Raw genomic sequence first — 17361 nt, 5'->3', positions numbered from 1 at the left:
TAAATGGCCTTGTTCAATTTATACATAGCATTAGGCTTTTTATTTTATACCCTGGTGCTTGAACCATGTAAACTTCTTCCTCTAATTCTGCATTGAGGAATGCTGAATTGCCAAATTTTATGACCACATGCTGCTGCCAATGCCATTGTCAACCTTATGCTTTCACTCTTTACCGTAGGTGCGAATACCTCATCATAGTATATGTTTTTCTTTTGTAAAAAACCTTGTGCCACTAATCCTGCCTTATATTGGACCTCATTGTTGGGTAGCACTTTATTTTTGTACACCCATTTACATCCTATGGTTTTGCAACCTTGTAATAATAATAATTAATAATAATAGATGTGAACACTTTATTTTCACCCATGGATTTCATTTCTTTGTCCATGGCTTTTTTCTACTTCACTTGTTCAATTTTAGGTAATGCCAATACTTCTTGATAGTTTCTTGGCTCGTACCACACATTACACATCTTTACTTCACTAGCAGAATACCTGTCAGATGGAATCCCCTTGTTTCATCACTTTGACCTGCGAGGCATTGACTGCTCTTGTGTTTCAACCCTCTCTTGCTTCATATCTGAGTCATCATTTTCTCCTGACTCCTTTTCTTGTTCTTTTTCAGTTTTTCCTCCCTGAATGCTGACACTGTCACTAAGTAAGTTACAGTCACTAAGTGGATCACTGTCACTAAGTGGATGATTCCAAAAGTTGACATCAATTCTCTTCCAATTTTGCTCTGCAACGCTAGTAGACCTGGAAATCACTTTTCTTTTGCTCCCATCACTAAAGTAATAGCTCTTCGAGCCAGGTTCATAGCCTGTAAACCCGAGTTTAAAATTCTGTGTCTCAGTCACAAAACAGGTCCTATTGGCTGACTTGTTGCCATGGCTATTCCAGTTCATAAATTCTTATACACTGACAAATTACAACCATTCTTTTATTTTGCATTATGTTTTTTATATCCACTTTCTCCAACTAAATGTCATTTAGATATGTTGAAAGATGATTATTGCTTTATTTATTGCTCAATGTATAAATCTAGCCATTGTGGTTTGTAAAGCATTGTGGCTTTATTTGAACCAGTCTGTTAGGCTTGTTCAACATAATACACCTGGAATTAATGTGGGAGTCCATCTGTCTTCTAGGTTTATAGAAGAGTTAATTTTATGAAACCTAGGTGGCAGTGGTGAAATGTAAAATTTGTTACTACCGGTTCTGTGGGTGTGGCTGGGGGGGTAATGTGACCGAGTGGGTGTGGCCAACTTTTTTTTTACTTTTAAAAGCATTTTTCTACAACCTTTTCAGCCAAAGAGGTTGTAAAAACATGCTTTTAAAAGGTTCTGATGATCCCAGCTGAGTTGCCTGATCGTCAGAATCTTTTAAAAGCATTTTTTATAACCTCTTCGGCCGAAGAGGTTGTAGAAAAAATGCTTTTAAAAGGTTCTGACAATCCCAGCTGAACTGCGTGATCCTCAGAAGCTTTTTTTTTTTACTTTTAAAAGCATTTTTTCAGCCAAAAAAAAATGCTTTTAAAAGGAAAAAAAAACCTCTGATGATTGCACAGCTCAGCTGGGCATGGCTGTGGGGGGCAGGGATTTTTGCTACCAGTTCTCCGAACCACCCGCTGCCATCATTACCGGATCGGACAATCTGGTTCAAACTGGGAGCATTACACCCCTCCTAGATGGGTTCCCTCATGCCTGCAAATCCTCATCAGGTTTGACATTGCAAATTGCCAGTAGGTTCTTTCCTCTCCTTCTGATCCTCCCAGCAAAGGTGTCTGGCATCACTCTTAGGATCATTGAAGCTACTGAACTGCCAGATAAATGTAATCATCCCCTGAGCGGACTTAACTTTTGAGATTAATTCTTATATCCTCCTATTGCTGCAATTGTAATTTTTTCTTCTCAGAACACTGAACTTATAGAAAGGCTAGAAGCTTATCATGAAGAATCTTCATTGAGAATTGCTTGCAATAAAGAAGAAACAAACAAGCCAGAAGAGAAATCTAACAATCTTGGGGTTAGTAGTTCCAAACATAGGTTGATGGGATTTCAGGAGGGCAATTTTATTTATTTATTTCTTAAATTCATTTGCCGCCTGTCTTGCTGTGGGGCTACTCTAGACGGCTTACAATAATAAAAAGGAAGAAAAATAAAAGGAGTGTAAACAGAAGTAAAATAATAGAACAATAAAATAAGCAATCACAAAAGAACACAGTGAGAATAATACATCCATATGATAACCAAAAAGGTGGATGGCTGGAGAGCAGAAAACAAGTGGGAGGGGAGGTGAAATCTGCTATCAATTTAGCAACCACCTCTAGTGTGGAACTCCTCCATCTGGTCCTCAAGCCAACCAGCAAAGCCATGTCTTCAGGCTCTTGTGAAAAAATAGGAGAATATGAGCAGATCTTACCTTAGGGGCGGCCACTCCAGCACATAAGGTCTTTTGGATCCCAATAGTTGGAGTTCTTTGACTGACAGGATCTGAAGTAGGACAGAATATTACTAGAAAAAAAATGGTTAGAAAGGAAATTGGTAGAAACAAAAACTTTGCTTAGAAGGACAATATCTGGCAACCCTAGGTGAGGAAAAATCAGTATTTTAATAATGTAGTCAGATTTCTAGCTATAAATTTGTGAAAACATTGCCACTTAAAATTGGTGACATTTTCTTATATGGATTGGTAATCTGCCTTAGCATAAGGCACTTCATGTACTACTTTCTGAGATATTCAAAATAAGGCTTTCCATGAATACATATTGATAAATTTGCCATGATTGTTTCTGACTATAAAAGTTTAATTTAGCTGTTTTATCTCTGAATAGTAGAAGATGGTTGTGAGCAATAAAAGAGCCTTTTGTCTTGGTGTTCTGTCTGTAAGCATTCCAAATGTAGCTACCCATCCTTGGCAGAACAGTTAATTTATAAAGGCTATTTTATAATATTACTAATTCTGATACTCACTTGCTCTTCCAGACTCTTGTGCAGACCTCTCCTCCAAATATGACCAAGGATATAAAAACGGAGACCTCTGAAGATAAAACAGGTGATCAGATCTTGGGGGAGGAGTCAGGGTAGAAATGAAAGCTTAGAAATAAATGAATTTGACTGAAATAATTTGGGACTGTGTTCAAAATGATTGGACTCTACAGAACAGACTTAAGGAATACTAATAATACTAGATCTTGAGTCAGCCTTCTTTATCTTTTAGATATGGTCCGCGGTTGGTGTGTGGTCCATGGAATGGTACTGAGCTGTCCAGCATCCAGCTGGGTTCCTCTGTTGCTTCACAGAGGCTTAGTTTATATTCAGGATGGAGAAAATCTGGTCCCTTTTCACCTCTCCCCAATGAATATTTCTGTACCTGAGGGACTGTTGGACAACTATGTCTGCATGGACTGTGTGCTCAGGTACAACTACCTATCTTCCCCTTGTAAGTCCTCTGTCTCAAGAATGGAAAACAAGCTGCTGATGTTCTCATCTCAGCATCCTTTCTTATTGTCTGTGGGTGCAATTGCAGCTGTTGAGATTCTAGTTTAGTGCTTGCTGTTTAATGCCTTACTGATTTATTGTTATAGGAACCAAGAGAAACCAAAGAAATGTCCTATGTGCCAGCAAATCCAAAGAAAAAATAATAGAGTTTATACACCCCAGAGTACTTTAAAGAACCTTTCCCCTTTGATGAAAACCTCCCCTTCTTCACTCTTTGCAATTGATGGCTTTAAAGAAAAAAAAAGGTAAATTGCATGGAACTATCAATCTCCAGAGTATTTGTATGTTACATATTATAAAGTTAAACATAGTAAACTTAATGGACCATTTGTGGGAAGTAGTATTCATATAAGCAAAATTGTCATTAACTATGATTTTTTTTGTTGCATTAATTATGTCATTTGCACAATTATGTTATTTCATCTACGTATTTATTCAAATATATGAATTACATCATTTACATTTCTAGGCTTAGGAAACAAAGGAGTTTGCAGATAAATCCAAATTAAAATGTAGTTGATTACAGTATTGGATCTTTCAGTTGTTTATGAATCACTAGTGATTTTTTTTTTAATTTAGTGAGAAATTGAAATGCATATAAAAGATTGTTTGATTTCTGTTTTATTTAATCATTAAAATATTACTTTTTATCAAAACAAGAATACCATACTGATAACACCATCCTAAGTATTCTTTGCCTCTTTCTTACTCAATGGAAGAAATATATGGATAAAAGCAGTCTTGCGGTCTCCAAGATTGGAGCTCACATAAGTATCTTAACTTTGTAAAAGAAAAATTAGAAATATCTTCAGTGCTAAAGAGAGAAAATCACTGAGGTTGTTAGATTAGTGTTGGGAAACTACTGGCCTTCTTGATATTGCTGATACAGAGACACAATTGAATTATGACCTATTTCTGATTTTAAAAAGCAAATACAGATTAGGAAATTAGATAACTCCAGCTGATACTGGAGGCTTCTTACTTATGCTCACTTTTTCCTCCAAGTACTACTGCCCTATAAAAAAATATATTTGCAGATCAGGTGTATCCTGTTTTTTCAACTACAACTGTGTCTTTTGAAATGTGGCTAGAATACTGTGAATATTGTAAATACTGAAAAAGTTATCATTTATAGTTATAAAAGTATGTAGATAAATAACCCTTTATTACACCATCTATTCTGTTACAGTGAAAAAATTTTATTTTTGTTTGTTTCTCATAAAAATTTTATACCTTCAAATATGGGGGTCTCATAATAACTCCAGTGAAAACATAAAAAAGACTAATTATATTAAACTAATATACATTAGAGTCATCAACATGTACAAACCTCTTTACATCTATTTGTATTAAGATACAATCATTCATTATTTAATTATTCAATGTTTCAGTATACCAAATTTTTATATTTTTGAAATGCCAACAAGAAAGTTGAGTCCCTAAATTTGATAAAGAGCACATTAGGTGCACAACCCGCAGAGAAGACCCAGAGTCAAGTCATGAAGAAATGTATATTTGGTTCACTTATAGCTTAGGTGATCCACTCCAGAAGACTTTAATGAACAGGGAGGTTGAGGATAATAATGATGATATCAGATAGTAATTCTCTAAACTAAATTGAACTTGACCAAGCGTTCTTTTTCTCCTGAAATATTCTTTTTCCTATGAATTACATAAATAGACAGTGGAACACATTTACATACATAATCCTCAATTAATGACCACTTGTTCAGCAACCATTAAAAATTATGATAGCATTGAACTAGGAGACTTGTTTATGTATGTATTTATTTAATTTTTATTCCATCTTTATTTCTTTATAAGTAACTCAAGGTAGCAAACATTTCTAATACTCCTTATCCTCCCACTTTCTCCACAACAACCACCCTGTGAAGTGAGTTGGGCTGAGAGACAGTGACTGGCACAAAGTCACTCAGCAGATTTTTAACTACTGTTCCTTGTTGTTATGGCTATTGCGGCATCCTATAGTCAAAATTTTGGAATCCCAAGAGGTGGCATGCGGCAAAGAAGCAACTTCGGGGTTTTTTAAATTCGTTTTTTAATGGGTTTTTAAGGGAAGGGAGGGTGAAGATGGGTCTAGGGGGAGACCCACCAGGGATTAGGAGAGGGAGATGGCCAGATCCTGCAAAGGCTTGCCGGGTATATACTGCAGGTCCGGAAGTGAAGATCGAGGTGGGTGCTCAGCTCCACAAGGGCCTTGCTATCAGCACGGTAATTGGGAGGGGCAGATATGGCAGAAGTGGGGGACCATATCATGTTCGGGGAGTGCGGGAGCGTTATTTGCGAACGATCCCGCACTCCAATCCCTCTGACTTCACCCGTTCCCCGAGTGGCTGGGATCCTCAGAGCCTGAACCTTCGGCTGATGTTGTGCAATGCCAGGTCTGTTGTGAATAAAGCCCCCCTCATTTTCGACCTTATCCAAGAGGGGGGTACAGACCTGATGGGCATTTCGGAGACCTGGTTGGGCACGGAAGGGGGGGCACCCCTTGTTGAAATTTGCCCACCAGGCTTCCGTGCATTTCATCAGCCGAGGGCCCAGGGTAGGGGTGGAGGGGTGGCAGTTGTTATTAATGAGGTTCTGAGACCGAGGGAGGTCACTGTACCATAGATAGCTGGATGTGAATCCCTCTGTGTGAAGTGGGGTCATGGGATACAGGTGGGTTTGCTGATCACGTACCTGGCTCCTTGCGGCATGACAGCAGCCCTGCCCGAGCTGTTGGAAGTGATAGCTGGGGTGGCAGTCTTATGGTCATGGGGGATTTCAACCTGCCATCGACCGGTGAAGCATCTGTTGCGGCTCGGGAGTTCATGGCTTCCATGATGGCCTTGGACCTGACCCAATTAGTTGATGGTCCCACGCACACTGGGGGAAACACGCTGGACTTGATTTTTGTCTCTGGACAGTGGCTGAATGATCTTGAATTAGGGGATTTAGCTATTCAACCCTTGTCATGGTCTGATCATTCTCTCCTTCGGCTGGACTTTTGAACTGCCAACCCATACCGCAGGAAGATGGAACCGACTCGCTGGTTCCATCCCAGGTACCTGATGGACCCAGAGAGGTTTCTGCCTGAGCTTGGGCCATTTCCTGAGGACCTGGCTCATGGCTCTGCTGAGGAATTTGTCGCCGCCTGGGAACGGGCGGCGGCAGGGGCCTTAGACCGTGTCATACCTTTGCGGCCTCTGACCCAGCGCTGATCTCGACCAGCCCCTTGGTACTCTGAGGAGCTGAGAGAGATGAAGCACCGGAAAAGATGCCTAGAGAGTGCCTGGAGGACCAGCCGTTCTAAATCGGATCGAACACTAGTTAGGTCTTATATTCAGACCTATCTAGTGGAGATAAGAATGGCAAAACATGAGTATTTCGCCGCCCTTATTGCATTGGCAGATAATCGCCCAGCCGCTCTGTTTCGGGTGACCCACTCCCTTCTTGCTCAGGGAGCCAGGGGGGATCCCTTGCAGGGACGTGCTGAGGACTTTGGAAAATATCTGCATGATAAAGTCGCTCAGATCCGGGACGGGCTGGACGCAGTTTGGGTAGATCCAGATGGGAAGACGGAGGCAGATCTTGGAGGTGTTCTCTGGGATGGGTTTGACACTGTGGTTCCTGAGGACATGGACAGGATACTGAGGAGGCTGAATGCAACCACATGTTTATGGGACCCGTGTCCCTCCTGGTTAGTGCTGGCCACATAGGAGGTTACACGAGGTGGGCTCCGGGGAATTGTTAATGCTTCTTTGAGGGAGGGTGTCTTCCCTACCGCCCTGAAAGAGGCGGTGGTGAGGCCCCTCCTCAAGAAGCCTTCCCTGGACCCAACTGTTTTAGCAAATTATTGTCCGGTCTCCAACCTTCGCTTTGTGGCAAAGGTTGTTGAGAGTGTGGTGGCGCATCAGCTTCCTCAGTACCTGGATGAAACTGTCTATCTAGACCTGTGCCAGTCCGGTTTCTGGCCTGGGTACAGCACGGAGACGTTATTGGTTGTGCTGGACCCTCAGACCCAAGCTTTTACCAGGCCATTACAGATGTATTTGTTATCCAGGGGAGGACAGGATAGAAAGCAGATAAGGTGTGGAGGTCCAGATCCTCTGAGTCACCATTACTCCTATCACATTCTTCTTCAAATTTAAAAGAAAGGAATCTTAAACAATAAGTGAGGCTTTTATTTTTATATATGGGTAGAGTAATTAGAAAGGTCTCATTTTACAGTAGCTTGGAGGAATTGCATTGCATCACTTGGCTAATACCTCTTCTTTCACATTATCCTTTACCTGCAGAACTGTAGAGATTAAAAAACTATACCAGCCCCAAGAAGACCAGGTCTATGCTCAGCGGGTGAGTGTGAAGCAATGGGAGGAATTACTAAATCCTCAATAGTAGCATTCTGTTTGTATGGCTGCTTACATGAATTCACTATAACAATGGTGTTGTGATTTAAAAATGGTTTAAATAAATTCATGAATATCAGTGATTATTAATCAGGAATCATTATTTCAGGCAACAAAACTCTTCAGTGTTAGTTCACTAGGAAGATACTTGAGAAAATGTCATTTTGTTTTTATGGGCTTCCCATAGACGTCTCATTTATTATTGGGAGACACAAATTTGGTCCAATGTTCTGAGGCTTTTAGGAATTTCTCTTTCATTCCCAAACTTGACTCCTACAGGAATATGTGTCTTAGATCAGCTGTTCCTTTGTCAAACTTTTTCATCATTGTAACCAGTAATCTACTCTGTGTGATTTGAGGGTAGAAAAGGAAGAACCTTCTGTATCAGATATGGGTATAACTCATTTCCCAAAGGCTTCTTGGATAGCCTAATAATCGACTAATAGTAGCCTAATAATTACTTTCTAATTATTAGGAATATATAGCCTAATAATAGCGTAACATATAGCCTAATAATTACTTCCCTCCATGTGAATCAGGGGTATGAACTCAAAGCCCGGGGACTGGATCTGGCCCGGGGGATGCTTAGACCTGGCCCACGGGGCCTCCCTGGAAACAGTGAAGGACTGGCGTGTGGTGCCTCTGCCAGCAAAAATGGAACTCAGGAAGGCCTCCTGAGCTCCATTTTCGCTGGCAGAGGATTGCAGGAGGTTGTCCCAGCCGAAAATGGAGATTGGGAGCCTGTTTTAACTGGCAGAGCACTCGGGCCACCACAGGTACCCCAGACAGGAGTGACATCAAGGTGGCCACACCCACTCTGGCCACACACACCCAGCGCCCCCCCAGGTCAAACAACCCTGATGTGTCCCTCAGTGAAATTGAGCTTGACATCCTGATGTAGATGTACAGTATCATTAAGGACTATGCATTGTGTAACTGGCTGACAAACCATACTTAATGAGTAGTCCTTAATGCTACTACATCCACATGGAGTGAAGTATGCAATGGGGTACCACAAGTTTCTGTCTTAGGCTAAGTACTCTTCAATATCTTCATAAATGACTTAAATGAGGGAATTGAAGTGGAACTCATCAAATTTGCAGATAACTCTAAGCTGGCAGAATTAGCCAACACCCCAAAAGACAAACTCAGAATTCAAAAGGATCTTGACTTGAACAATGGCCTCTATCCAACAAAGTGAAATTTAATGTAGAGAAAAACAAGATTCTAGACTTAGGCAGGAAAACCCAAAGGTACAAGTACTGTTTAGATGCAACCTGGCTCAAAAACAGTAACTATGAGAGGGATCTTGGCATTCGAAGAGACAATGACTTTAATATGAGCCAGCAGCGTGCGGAGGCAGCCCAAATAGCTAATGCAATCCTTGGTTGCATAAACAGAGGCATGGAATCAAATCACATTAAATATTAGTTCTTTATAAAACCTTTGTAAGGCCACACCAGGAATATTGCATCAAATTTTGGTCACCACATTACAAAAAAGATGTTGAGACATTGGAAATAGTGCAGAGAACTGCAATTAAGATGATTAAGGTCAAGGATACTAAAACATATAGCAATAGCACTTAGGCTTATATAGTGCTTTTACAGCCCTTTCTAAGCAGCTTACAGAATTTTTCTCTTAGTTGGTTCACTTTGTCTCCTGGCGTCTTTTGTGAACAACTGACGCTTCCTGTTCCATTTGACCTTCGTCTGGTCTTGATTCATTTTTCTCAGCTCCTTAATATCCAGTGCTTCCTGGGTCTCCTCAGAGAGCATAGGGCTTTTATTCAACACTTGCCGTTTACCAAGTGGTTTGATTAATTCTTTACTCCTCTTGTTCAAATAACTTTTTTTGTTTTTCATATCTGTTAGGTTCAATTCTGGTAACACATGGCATTCACTCTGAGTTTGCTTATCTCCATCTCCTTTCAACATGGACACTGCTTCCACAACACAGGCTGTTTTTGAAAAAGCAGCTTAACTCTCTAGCATGCGCGGGAATGGTTCCTGAGAATCATGCAAGTGGTGGGGCGGCGTTTTTCCTGGCCGCGATGCCTCGGATGCGGCTTTTGAGCCATCTGTGCTCACCGCTTCAGAGACCATCTTTCCGGCAGCCGAAGGAGATATTTTGGTGTCTTTTTAGACCCTCGGCTGCCGGGAACGAGGCTGGTGAGGCGGGCGAGCGGCGGATGGTTGCCGGCGGCCATCTTGGCTGGGCTTGGAGCGCGGCGCCCGCTGGAAAGGGCGTTTTTGCGGCCCGGCAGCCGCTCAGGACATTGGCAGCTGCTCAGGACATTGGCGGGCGACGTTGGCCAGCGGCGATATTATATAGCGGCATTGACATCAGCCGCTTAGAGATCTCCAGCGACATTGATACCATCGGCGGCATTGATACCGTTTTTGCGGCCCGGCGGCCCAGCAGCCCGGCAGGACACTGGCGGCCGACGGTTGCCAGCGGCGGTATCGTATAGCAGCATTGGCACCAGCCGCTTAGATACCTTCAGCGGCATTGATACCATCGGTGGCAACGGCAGATGGCACCGGCCATTTTGGAGGGATGCGGAGCGGCGCTCGTTAGAAATGGCGAGGCTGGATCATTGTTTACTGCGGCCGGCCGCACTTGTCATCAGCGGCTGGAAGTTTGCCGCTCTGTTTTCTAGCGGCATTGTTCAGCGGTGGCATCAATTCTGGACGGCCCGGACTGGACCATGGGCGACACCAGTGGGCATAAACTTTTGCTGCACCCATTAGGGGCGGCATTGAACGGCAGAATCCATCAGCCGAACTCCATCTTGTTTATTGCCCCTACCGGCCTTTAGGCCTTGGGACTGGGACTGCCCTGACTTGTCCGTAGGCCGCAATACCATCAATACCATCAAACGGCTAAGGAATTACCTTTTTCCCACTGTTATTTAATCTCTTGCATGAAATATTCGTCGGCTGACCTTCTCCGACTGCGAGGTTCCTCCGCCTCGCAGGAATGGCCCTCTGTGTTATCGAGGGCCTGCCTTAACGAGGGGTCTTGGGACCCGGAGAGGTGGCATGCGAAGAAGAAGAATCTTTGGGGTTTTGTAGATAGGTTTTTTAATAAGGGTCTTTTAAAGGGGAGGAGGAAAGCGACGGGGGGGGAAACCCGTCGGGGAGGGTAAGTCCAGTCCCGGGAGTTGTCCATGGCGTTTTATCCGGTCCGAGGGAGGGGGGTGAGGGGTTCGTTCCAGGGGTTGATGTTGGTTCCATCTGTACGGTAAGTGGGAGGGGCAGATATGGCGGAAGCAAGGGGCCGTATCATTTTCCGGGAGCACGGACTTGCTGTTTAAAAGCGATAACGTGCTCCGGTCCCTCAGTTCTTACCCGTTCCCCGGAAGGCCAAGATCCTCAGGGCCCGGGCCTTCGGCTGATGTTGTGCAATGCCCGGTCCGTGGTTAATAAGGCCCCCCTGATTTGTGATCTTATTTGGGGGGAGTCCGCGAACTTTATGGGCATTACGGAGACCTGGCTGGGCGCAGAAGAGGGTGTGCCCCTGGTTGAACTGTGCCCGCCGGGTTTCCGAGCATTCCATCAGCCGAGGGCCCAGGGTAGGGGTGGCGGGGAGTCTTGAGCCGAGAGAGTCCACTGTTCCTCAGATAGCCGGCTGTGAATCCCTACTTGTGAAGTGGGGCCATAAGAATCAGATGGGTCTGTTGATCGCGTACCTGGCTCCTTGCTACGTGACTACAGCCCTGCCTGAGCTTCTTGAGGTGCTTGCCGGGGTGGCGATTGAGATTCCCCGACTTCTGGTCATGGGAGATTTCAATCTGCCATTGGCCGGCTTGTCATCGACGGTGGTTCAGGAGTTCCAGGCTTCCATGACGGCCTTGGACCTGATCCAAATAACTGATGGCCCTACACACACGGGGGGGTCCACACTGGACTTGATTTATATCTCTGGACAGTGGTTTAATGATCTGGTATTAGGGGATTTAGTGACAACACCGGTGTCATGGACAGATCATTTTCTCCTCCGCCTAGACTTTCACACCGCCACTCACCACCGCAGGGAGATGGAACCAAAGCGTTGGTTCCGTCCCAGGCGCCTGATGGACCCCGCGAGGTTCCTGACGGAGCTTGGGCCGTTTCCTGATGATCTTGCCCACAGCACGACTGAAGAACTAGTTGCGGCCTGGGAACAGGCTGCGGCTGGGGCTTTGGACCATGTCGTGCCTTTGCGGCCTCTGACCCGGCGTAGATCTCAATTGGCTCCTTGGTTCTCTGAGGAGCTGAGAGAGATGAAACGCCGGAGAAGACGCCTAGAGAGTACCTGGAGGTCCAGCCGTTCCGAGGCTGATCGGACACTAGTTAGGTCTTTTTCGAAAGCCTACCTAGTGGCAATGAGGGTTGCGAAACGTTCCTATGTTTCCACCCTCATTGCATCGGCAGATAACCGCCCGGCTGCCCTGTTTCGGGTGACCCGTTCCCTTTTACATCAGGGGGAACGGGATGACCCCTTGCAGGGACGTGCTGAGGAGTTTAGTGGTTATCTATACGATAAAATCGTTCAGCTTCTGGATAGCTTGGACCAAGATTGTGATGATCCGGATGGGATGACTGAGACACGTCTTGTTGATGTTGCTTGGGATGAGTTTGATTCTGTGGCTCCCGAGGACGTGGACAGGCTGCTGGGGAGGTTACATGCCACTACATGTTTACTGGACCCGTGTCCCTCTTGGCTGGTGCTGGCCACTCAGGAGGTGACACGAGGCTGGCTCCAGGGAATTATAAATGCTTCTTTGTTGGAAGGGGTTTTCCCCGCTGCCTTGAAAGAGGCGGTGGTGAGACCCCTCCTCAAGAAGCCTTCCCTGGATCCAGCTATTTTGGGTAATTACCGTCCAGTCTCCAACCTTCGCTTTGTGGCGAAGGTTGTAGAGAGTGTGGTGGCATGGCAGCTTCCCCAGTACCTGGATGAAGCCGTCTATCTAGACCCGTTCCAGTCCGGCTTCCGGTCCGGGTACAGCATGGAGACAGCTTTGGTCGCGTTGGTGGATGACCTCTGGAGGGCCAGGGATAGGGGTTGTTCCTCTGCCCTGGTCCTGTTGGATCTTTCATCGGCTTTTGATACCATCGACCATGGTATCCTGCTGCGCCGGCTGGAGGGGTTGGGAGTGGGAGGCACCGTTTATCGGTGGTTCTCCTCCTATCTCTCTGACCGGTCGCAGACGGTATTGACAGGGGGGCAGAGATCGACCGCGAGGCGCCTTACTTGTGGGGTGCCACAGGGGTCGATTTTCTCGCCTCTCCTGTTCAACATCTACATGAAGCCGTTGTGCGAGGTCATCAGTGGCTTCGGGGTGAGTTATCAGCTGAACGCTGATGACACTCAGCTGTACTTTTCCACCCCGGGCCACCCCAACGAAGCTGTCGAACTGCTGTCTCATTGCCTGGAGGCCGTACGGGTCTGGATGGGGAGAAACAGACTCAGACTCAATCCATCCAAGACGGAGTGGCTATGGATGCCGGCACCCCGGTACAGTCAGCTGCAACCGCGGCTGTCTGTTGGGGGCGAGTCACTGGCCCCAACAGAGAGGGTACGCAACTTAGGCGTTCTCCTGGATGGACGGCTGTTGTTTACAGATCATTTGGCGGCCGTCTCCAGGAGAGCCTTTTACCAGGTTCGCCTGGTCCGTCAGTTGCGTCCCTTTCTGGACCGGGATGCCTTATGCACGGTCACTCATGCTCTCGTCACTTCCCATCTGGATTATTGCAATGCTCTCTACATGGGGCTACCCCTGAAGTGCACCCGGGGACTACAGTTAGTCCAGAATGCAGCTGCGCGGGTGATCGAGGGAGCTCCTCGTTGCTCCCGGGTAACACCGCTCCTGCGCAGTCTGCACTGGCTACCTGTGGTCTTTCGGGTGCGCTTCAAGGTTTTGGTTACCACCTTTAAAGCGCTCCATGGCTTAGGGCCCGGGTACTTACGGGACCGCCTGCTGTTACCGTATGCCTCCCATCGACCCGTACGCTCTCACAGAGAGGGTCTCCTCAGGGTGCCGTCCGCCAAGCAGTGTCGGCTGGCGGCCCCCAGGGGAAGGGCCTTCTCTGTTGGAGCACCAACTCTCTGGAACGACCTTCCCCCTGGTTTGCATTTAATATCTGACCTTCGGACCTTCCGCCGGGAATTAAAAACTCATTTATTTGTTCAAGCGGGACGGGACTGATTTTTAAATTTTTAAATTTTAAATTTTAAATTTTTTAATCTTTTGTAATTTTATATGGGGTATTTTAGGTTGGTCAATCTGACGGTTTTAATTCGGCCACTATTGAATAGGTATTTTAAATTGATATTTTTAACTTTGTATATTTACTGTTTTTTATCCTGGCTGTACACCGCCCTGAGTCCTTCGGGAGAAGGGCGGTATAAAAATTTAAATAAATAAATAAATAAATAAAATAAATCAGCATATTGCCCTCAACAAGCTGGATCCTCATTTTACCCACCTCGGAAGGATGGAAGGCTGAGTCAACCTTGAGCCAGTGAGATTTGAACTGCTGAACTGCAGCTAGCAGTCAGCTGAAGTAGCTGCAGTGCCGCACTCTAACCACTGCACCATCTCAGCATCTCAGCTATATGAAGAATGGTTGCAGAAATTGAATATGGCTAATCTAGAGACAAGAAGGATTAGGGGTGACATGATAGCAATGTTCAGTATTTGAAGGGCTGCCATAAAGAAGAGGGAATGAACTTATTTTCCAAAGCACAGAAGGCAAGATATAAATTATTCAAGAAGAGAAGCAACCTGGAATTAAGCAGAAACTTCCTAACAGTGAAAACAGTTAACTAGTGGACAACTTGCCTTTAGAAGTTGTGGGTGCTTCATTGTTGGAGGTTTTTAAAAAGAGACTGGACAACCATCTGTCTGAAATAGTATAGGATCTCCTGTTTGAGCAGGTGGTTGGACTAGATCTCCAGGGTCCCTTCCAGATCTATTCTGTATCAAGTATGTATTGAGTCAAACTTAAGCTTTTATATTTTTTAATTAGCTGCTTAATACTAATGAAGCCATTTTTCTCATGCAGGTAGATGGGCTCCTTTCCAAAATGGCCAGGGGAGAGATTGGTATGGATCGAGCTTTGTGCCCTCTTCAATCTCTGGTTGTCCATTCTCCAGCTCCATATGAAACATGAGATATTTGCAAAGGAATTCTTAGAAGTAGAGAAACAGAATCCTGGAAAAACTGTTTCTCTCATTCATATATCTGTCTATATCTATATCTCTCCGTGTGTGTGCAAATACTTGTATACGTATCTGTTGATGTCACTTAGATTTGTATTACTTTTTGAAATAAACTTAGTAAATATTGGGATTATCTTCAGTATCATATCTAGAAAAGAAAGGCTTTATATTCTGCCCATGCTGATATTATAGTTTGCTCTTCTGTCTCATTCCCAGAAGTTGGGTTTGTATAATGTCTTCCCTCTCCATTCTTCCCAAGAAAGCAGGACTCTTGAAACTGCAGTTGTTCCAAAAGGAGGTTTTATTGAAAGGTTTGTGATAACAAGAGATCCAGGCAAGAACTTAAGTTTCTCATTTAAAACTAGCTATTTAAAGCAATTCTTACTAAACCCTTCCCACACTACATCATTTCAGGGAAATAGAAAATGTCAGGGTTCCAAGGAACACCCCCAATGAAATAAAGCTCAGAGGCTTGAGGTTCCTTAAAGTTCCAATTTATTAGAGATGTCATGTTGGCTCAGCTGGGAAAACCTGAATCTGAAAGCTTCCAGGTTTTCCACACCCAGTTGATAATTCACAGCCCTGCCCCACACCCACAAGTTCATCACATTGTCCAATCAACTCTTCACACTCAATTGGATACAATCTTCAGGCAGTCTCCATCAGACACAGGTTGTCCTTGAATACGGAATGTTGTTATGATTAACTTTCTACTGCTGCAACAACAACCCCCTCCGAACTTCCCTAGGTAAAATATGTGGCAGTTAAGAAGCAAAAAGGAAAATTGTCTTCCAAAACTGACAAAAACTTCATATAGAGATTAACACAGTAATGCAAGAAACAGATACAGAAACTTCATGTACAGATCACTCCATTCCTCCCCACTTCCTCCCACCAAAATGCCAGTGTCCCTGTAGAAATAACTGGGACCTGACAGTTTGTAAGATTACAGTTTCAGTCATCATGCTCTACAGGTTTTGGAACTCTAGGATGTTAGAGATAATTTATTACAAATATTCTTTTTTCTCCTAGAGTAAGTTATGGAACACAATTGTTAAATAATTGCAAATAAAAATAAATGTGATATTGATCATGATGTTGAGAAACTGTATATCATGGGAAAATATTTATACTCTATTAAAAAGAGGTATAGAACATTCCTATTGAAAATGTATGGAGTGAAGGGTCCCTAGTGTTCTTTGAGCTTGATTGTTTTTTTACAGACATTTCATTATCCAAACTAGGTAATGTCATCAATACTAGTAGGAATAGTAGGGAAATATGGATCAGATATGTAGATGACATCTTCGCTATAATCAAAAGAACTGATTAAAAAACACTGACAAAAGCATCATCTTCAAAGAAATCCAATTCACAAAGGAAGAAGAAAAAAACCCCAGCTCATTATCCTTTCTTATTGGCAGAGCCTACAGTAGCTAACTAGAAGCACAAGTGCACCAAAAAACCACCTACACCAGTCAAATGCTCCATTACCAAAGTAATTACCCAACCTCCCAGAAGAGAAATTGTATAAGAATTCTATTTAGATGAGCACAAACACACTGAAGAAATCCTGAACTGCAGAAAAAGGAAACAGATCATCTAAACAAAACGGATATCCATACAACATCAGAAAGTGAGCCAAATATAGCACAACACAAGTCATAAAAAGAATAACGCTGCCATACATCAAAAACATCTCAGAAACCACCAACAGACTATTACAGCCACATGGCGTGAGTGTAGCACACAAAGCAACTAAAGCCCTTCAAAACATATTAAGTAAATAAAAAGATCCAGCAATCAAAAGGTCAACACCCATTGACGGGGGGAATATTCTAGAAATAAACCACTGGCTAAAAGGTTGGTGTTGCCAAGAAAACTTTGGTTTCCTGGACCATGGACTGCATTACCTTCACAAAGGACTCTGCAAGGGATAGGCTGCATCTCATGAAAACAGGAAAATATAGTCAGAAAAAGACGCCCAATTCATCAGAAGGGCTTTAAACTAAAATTGATGGGGGAGGGTGACCAATCTTTAGAATCTCTAGAACACAAAATCAAAATCATAAATCCTCCCCAAAAATCAAACAATGAGGTAGGCAGTTATGGGGAAAAAACAATTAGGAAACATACCAATGGACAGACATAAAAATACTTATTTACTAATACTCAAAGAGGGTGAAGTAGAAGTAATAGCACATGATGTAGGGTATGACACAGTCGCCATTACAGAAACCTAGT

General features: G+C 43.9%; 1 protein-coding gene across 1 annotated transcript in view; it reads left to right on the top strand.

Moving 5' to 3' along the window:
- LOC131198732 (uncharacterized) overlaps positions 1-15244 on the top strand; it is a 31069-nt gene extending 15825 nt beyond the window's left edge. The window contains exons 3-8 of the mRNA XM_058183704.1: positions 1914-2024; positions 2984-3053; positions 3219-3417; positions 3586-3744; positions 7798-7855; positions 14961-15244. Of these exons, the coding sequence (XP_058039687.1) occupies positions 1914-2024; positions 2984-3053; positions 3219-3417; positions 3586-3744; positions 7798-7855; positions 14961-15068 (705 nt within the window). The 3' untranslated portion in view covers positions 15069-15244. The remainder of the gene's footprint in view (positions 1-1913; positions 2025-2983; positions 3054-3218; positions 3418-3585; positions 3745-7797; positions 7856-14960) is intronic.
- The last annotated feature ends 2117 nt before the right edge of the window (positions 15245-17361 follow it).

Source organism: Ahaetulla prasina, chromosome 4 (genome assembly GCF_028640845.1).
Source record: "Ahaetulla prasina isolate Xishuangbanna chromosome 4, ASM2864084v1, whole genome shotgun sequence".
NCBI lineage: Eukaryota > Metazoa > Chordata > Lepidosauria > Squamata > Colubridae > Ahaetulla > Ahaetulla prasina.
This window is presented reverse-complemented; position numbering and strand designations above follow the sequence as displayed.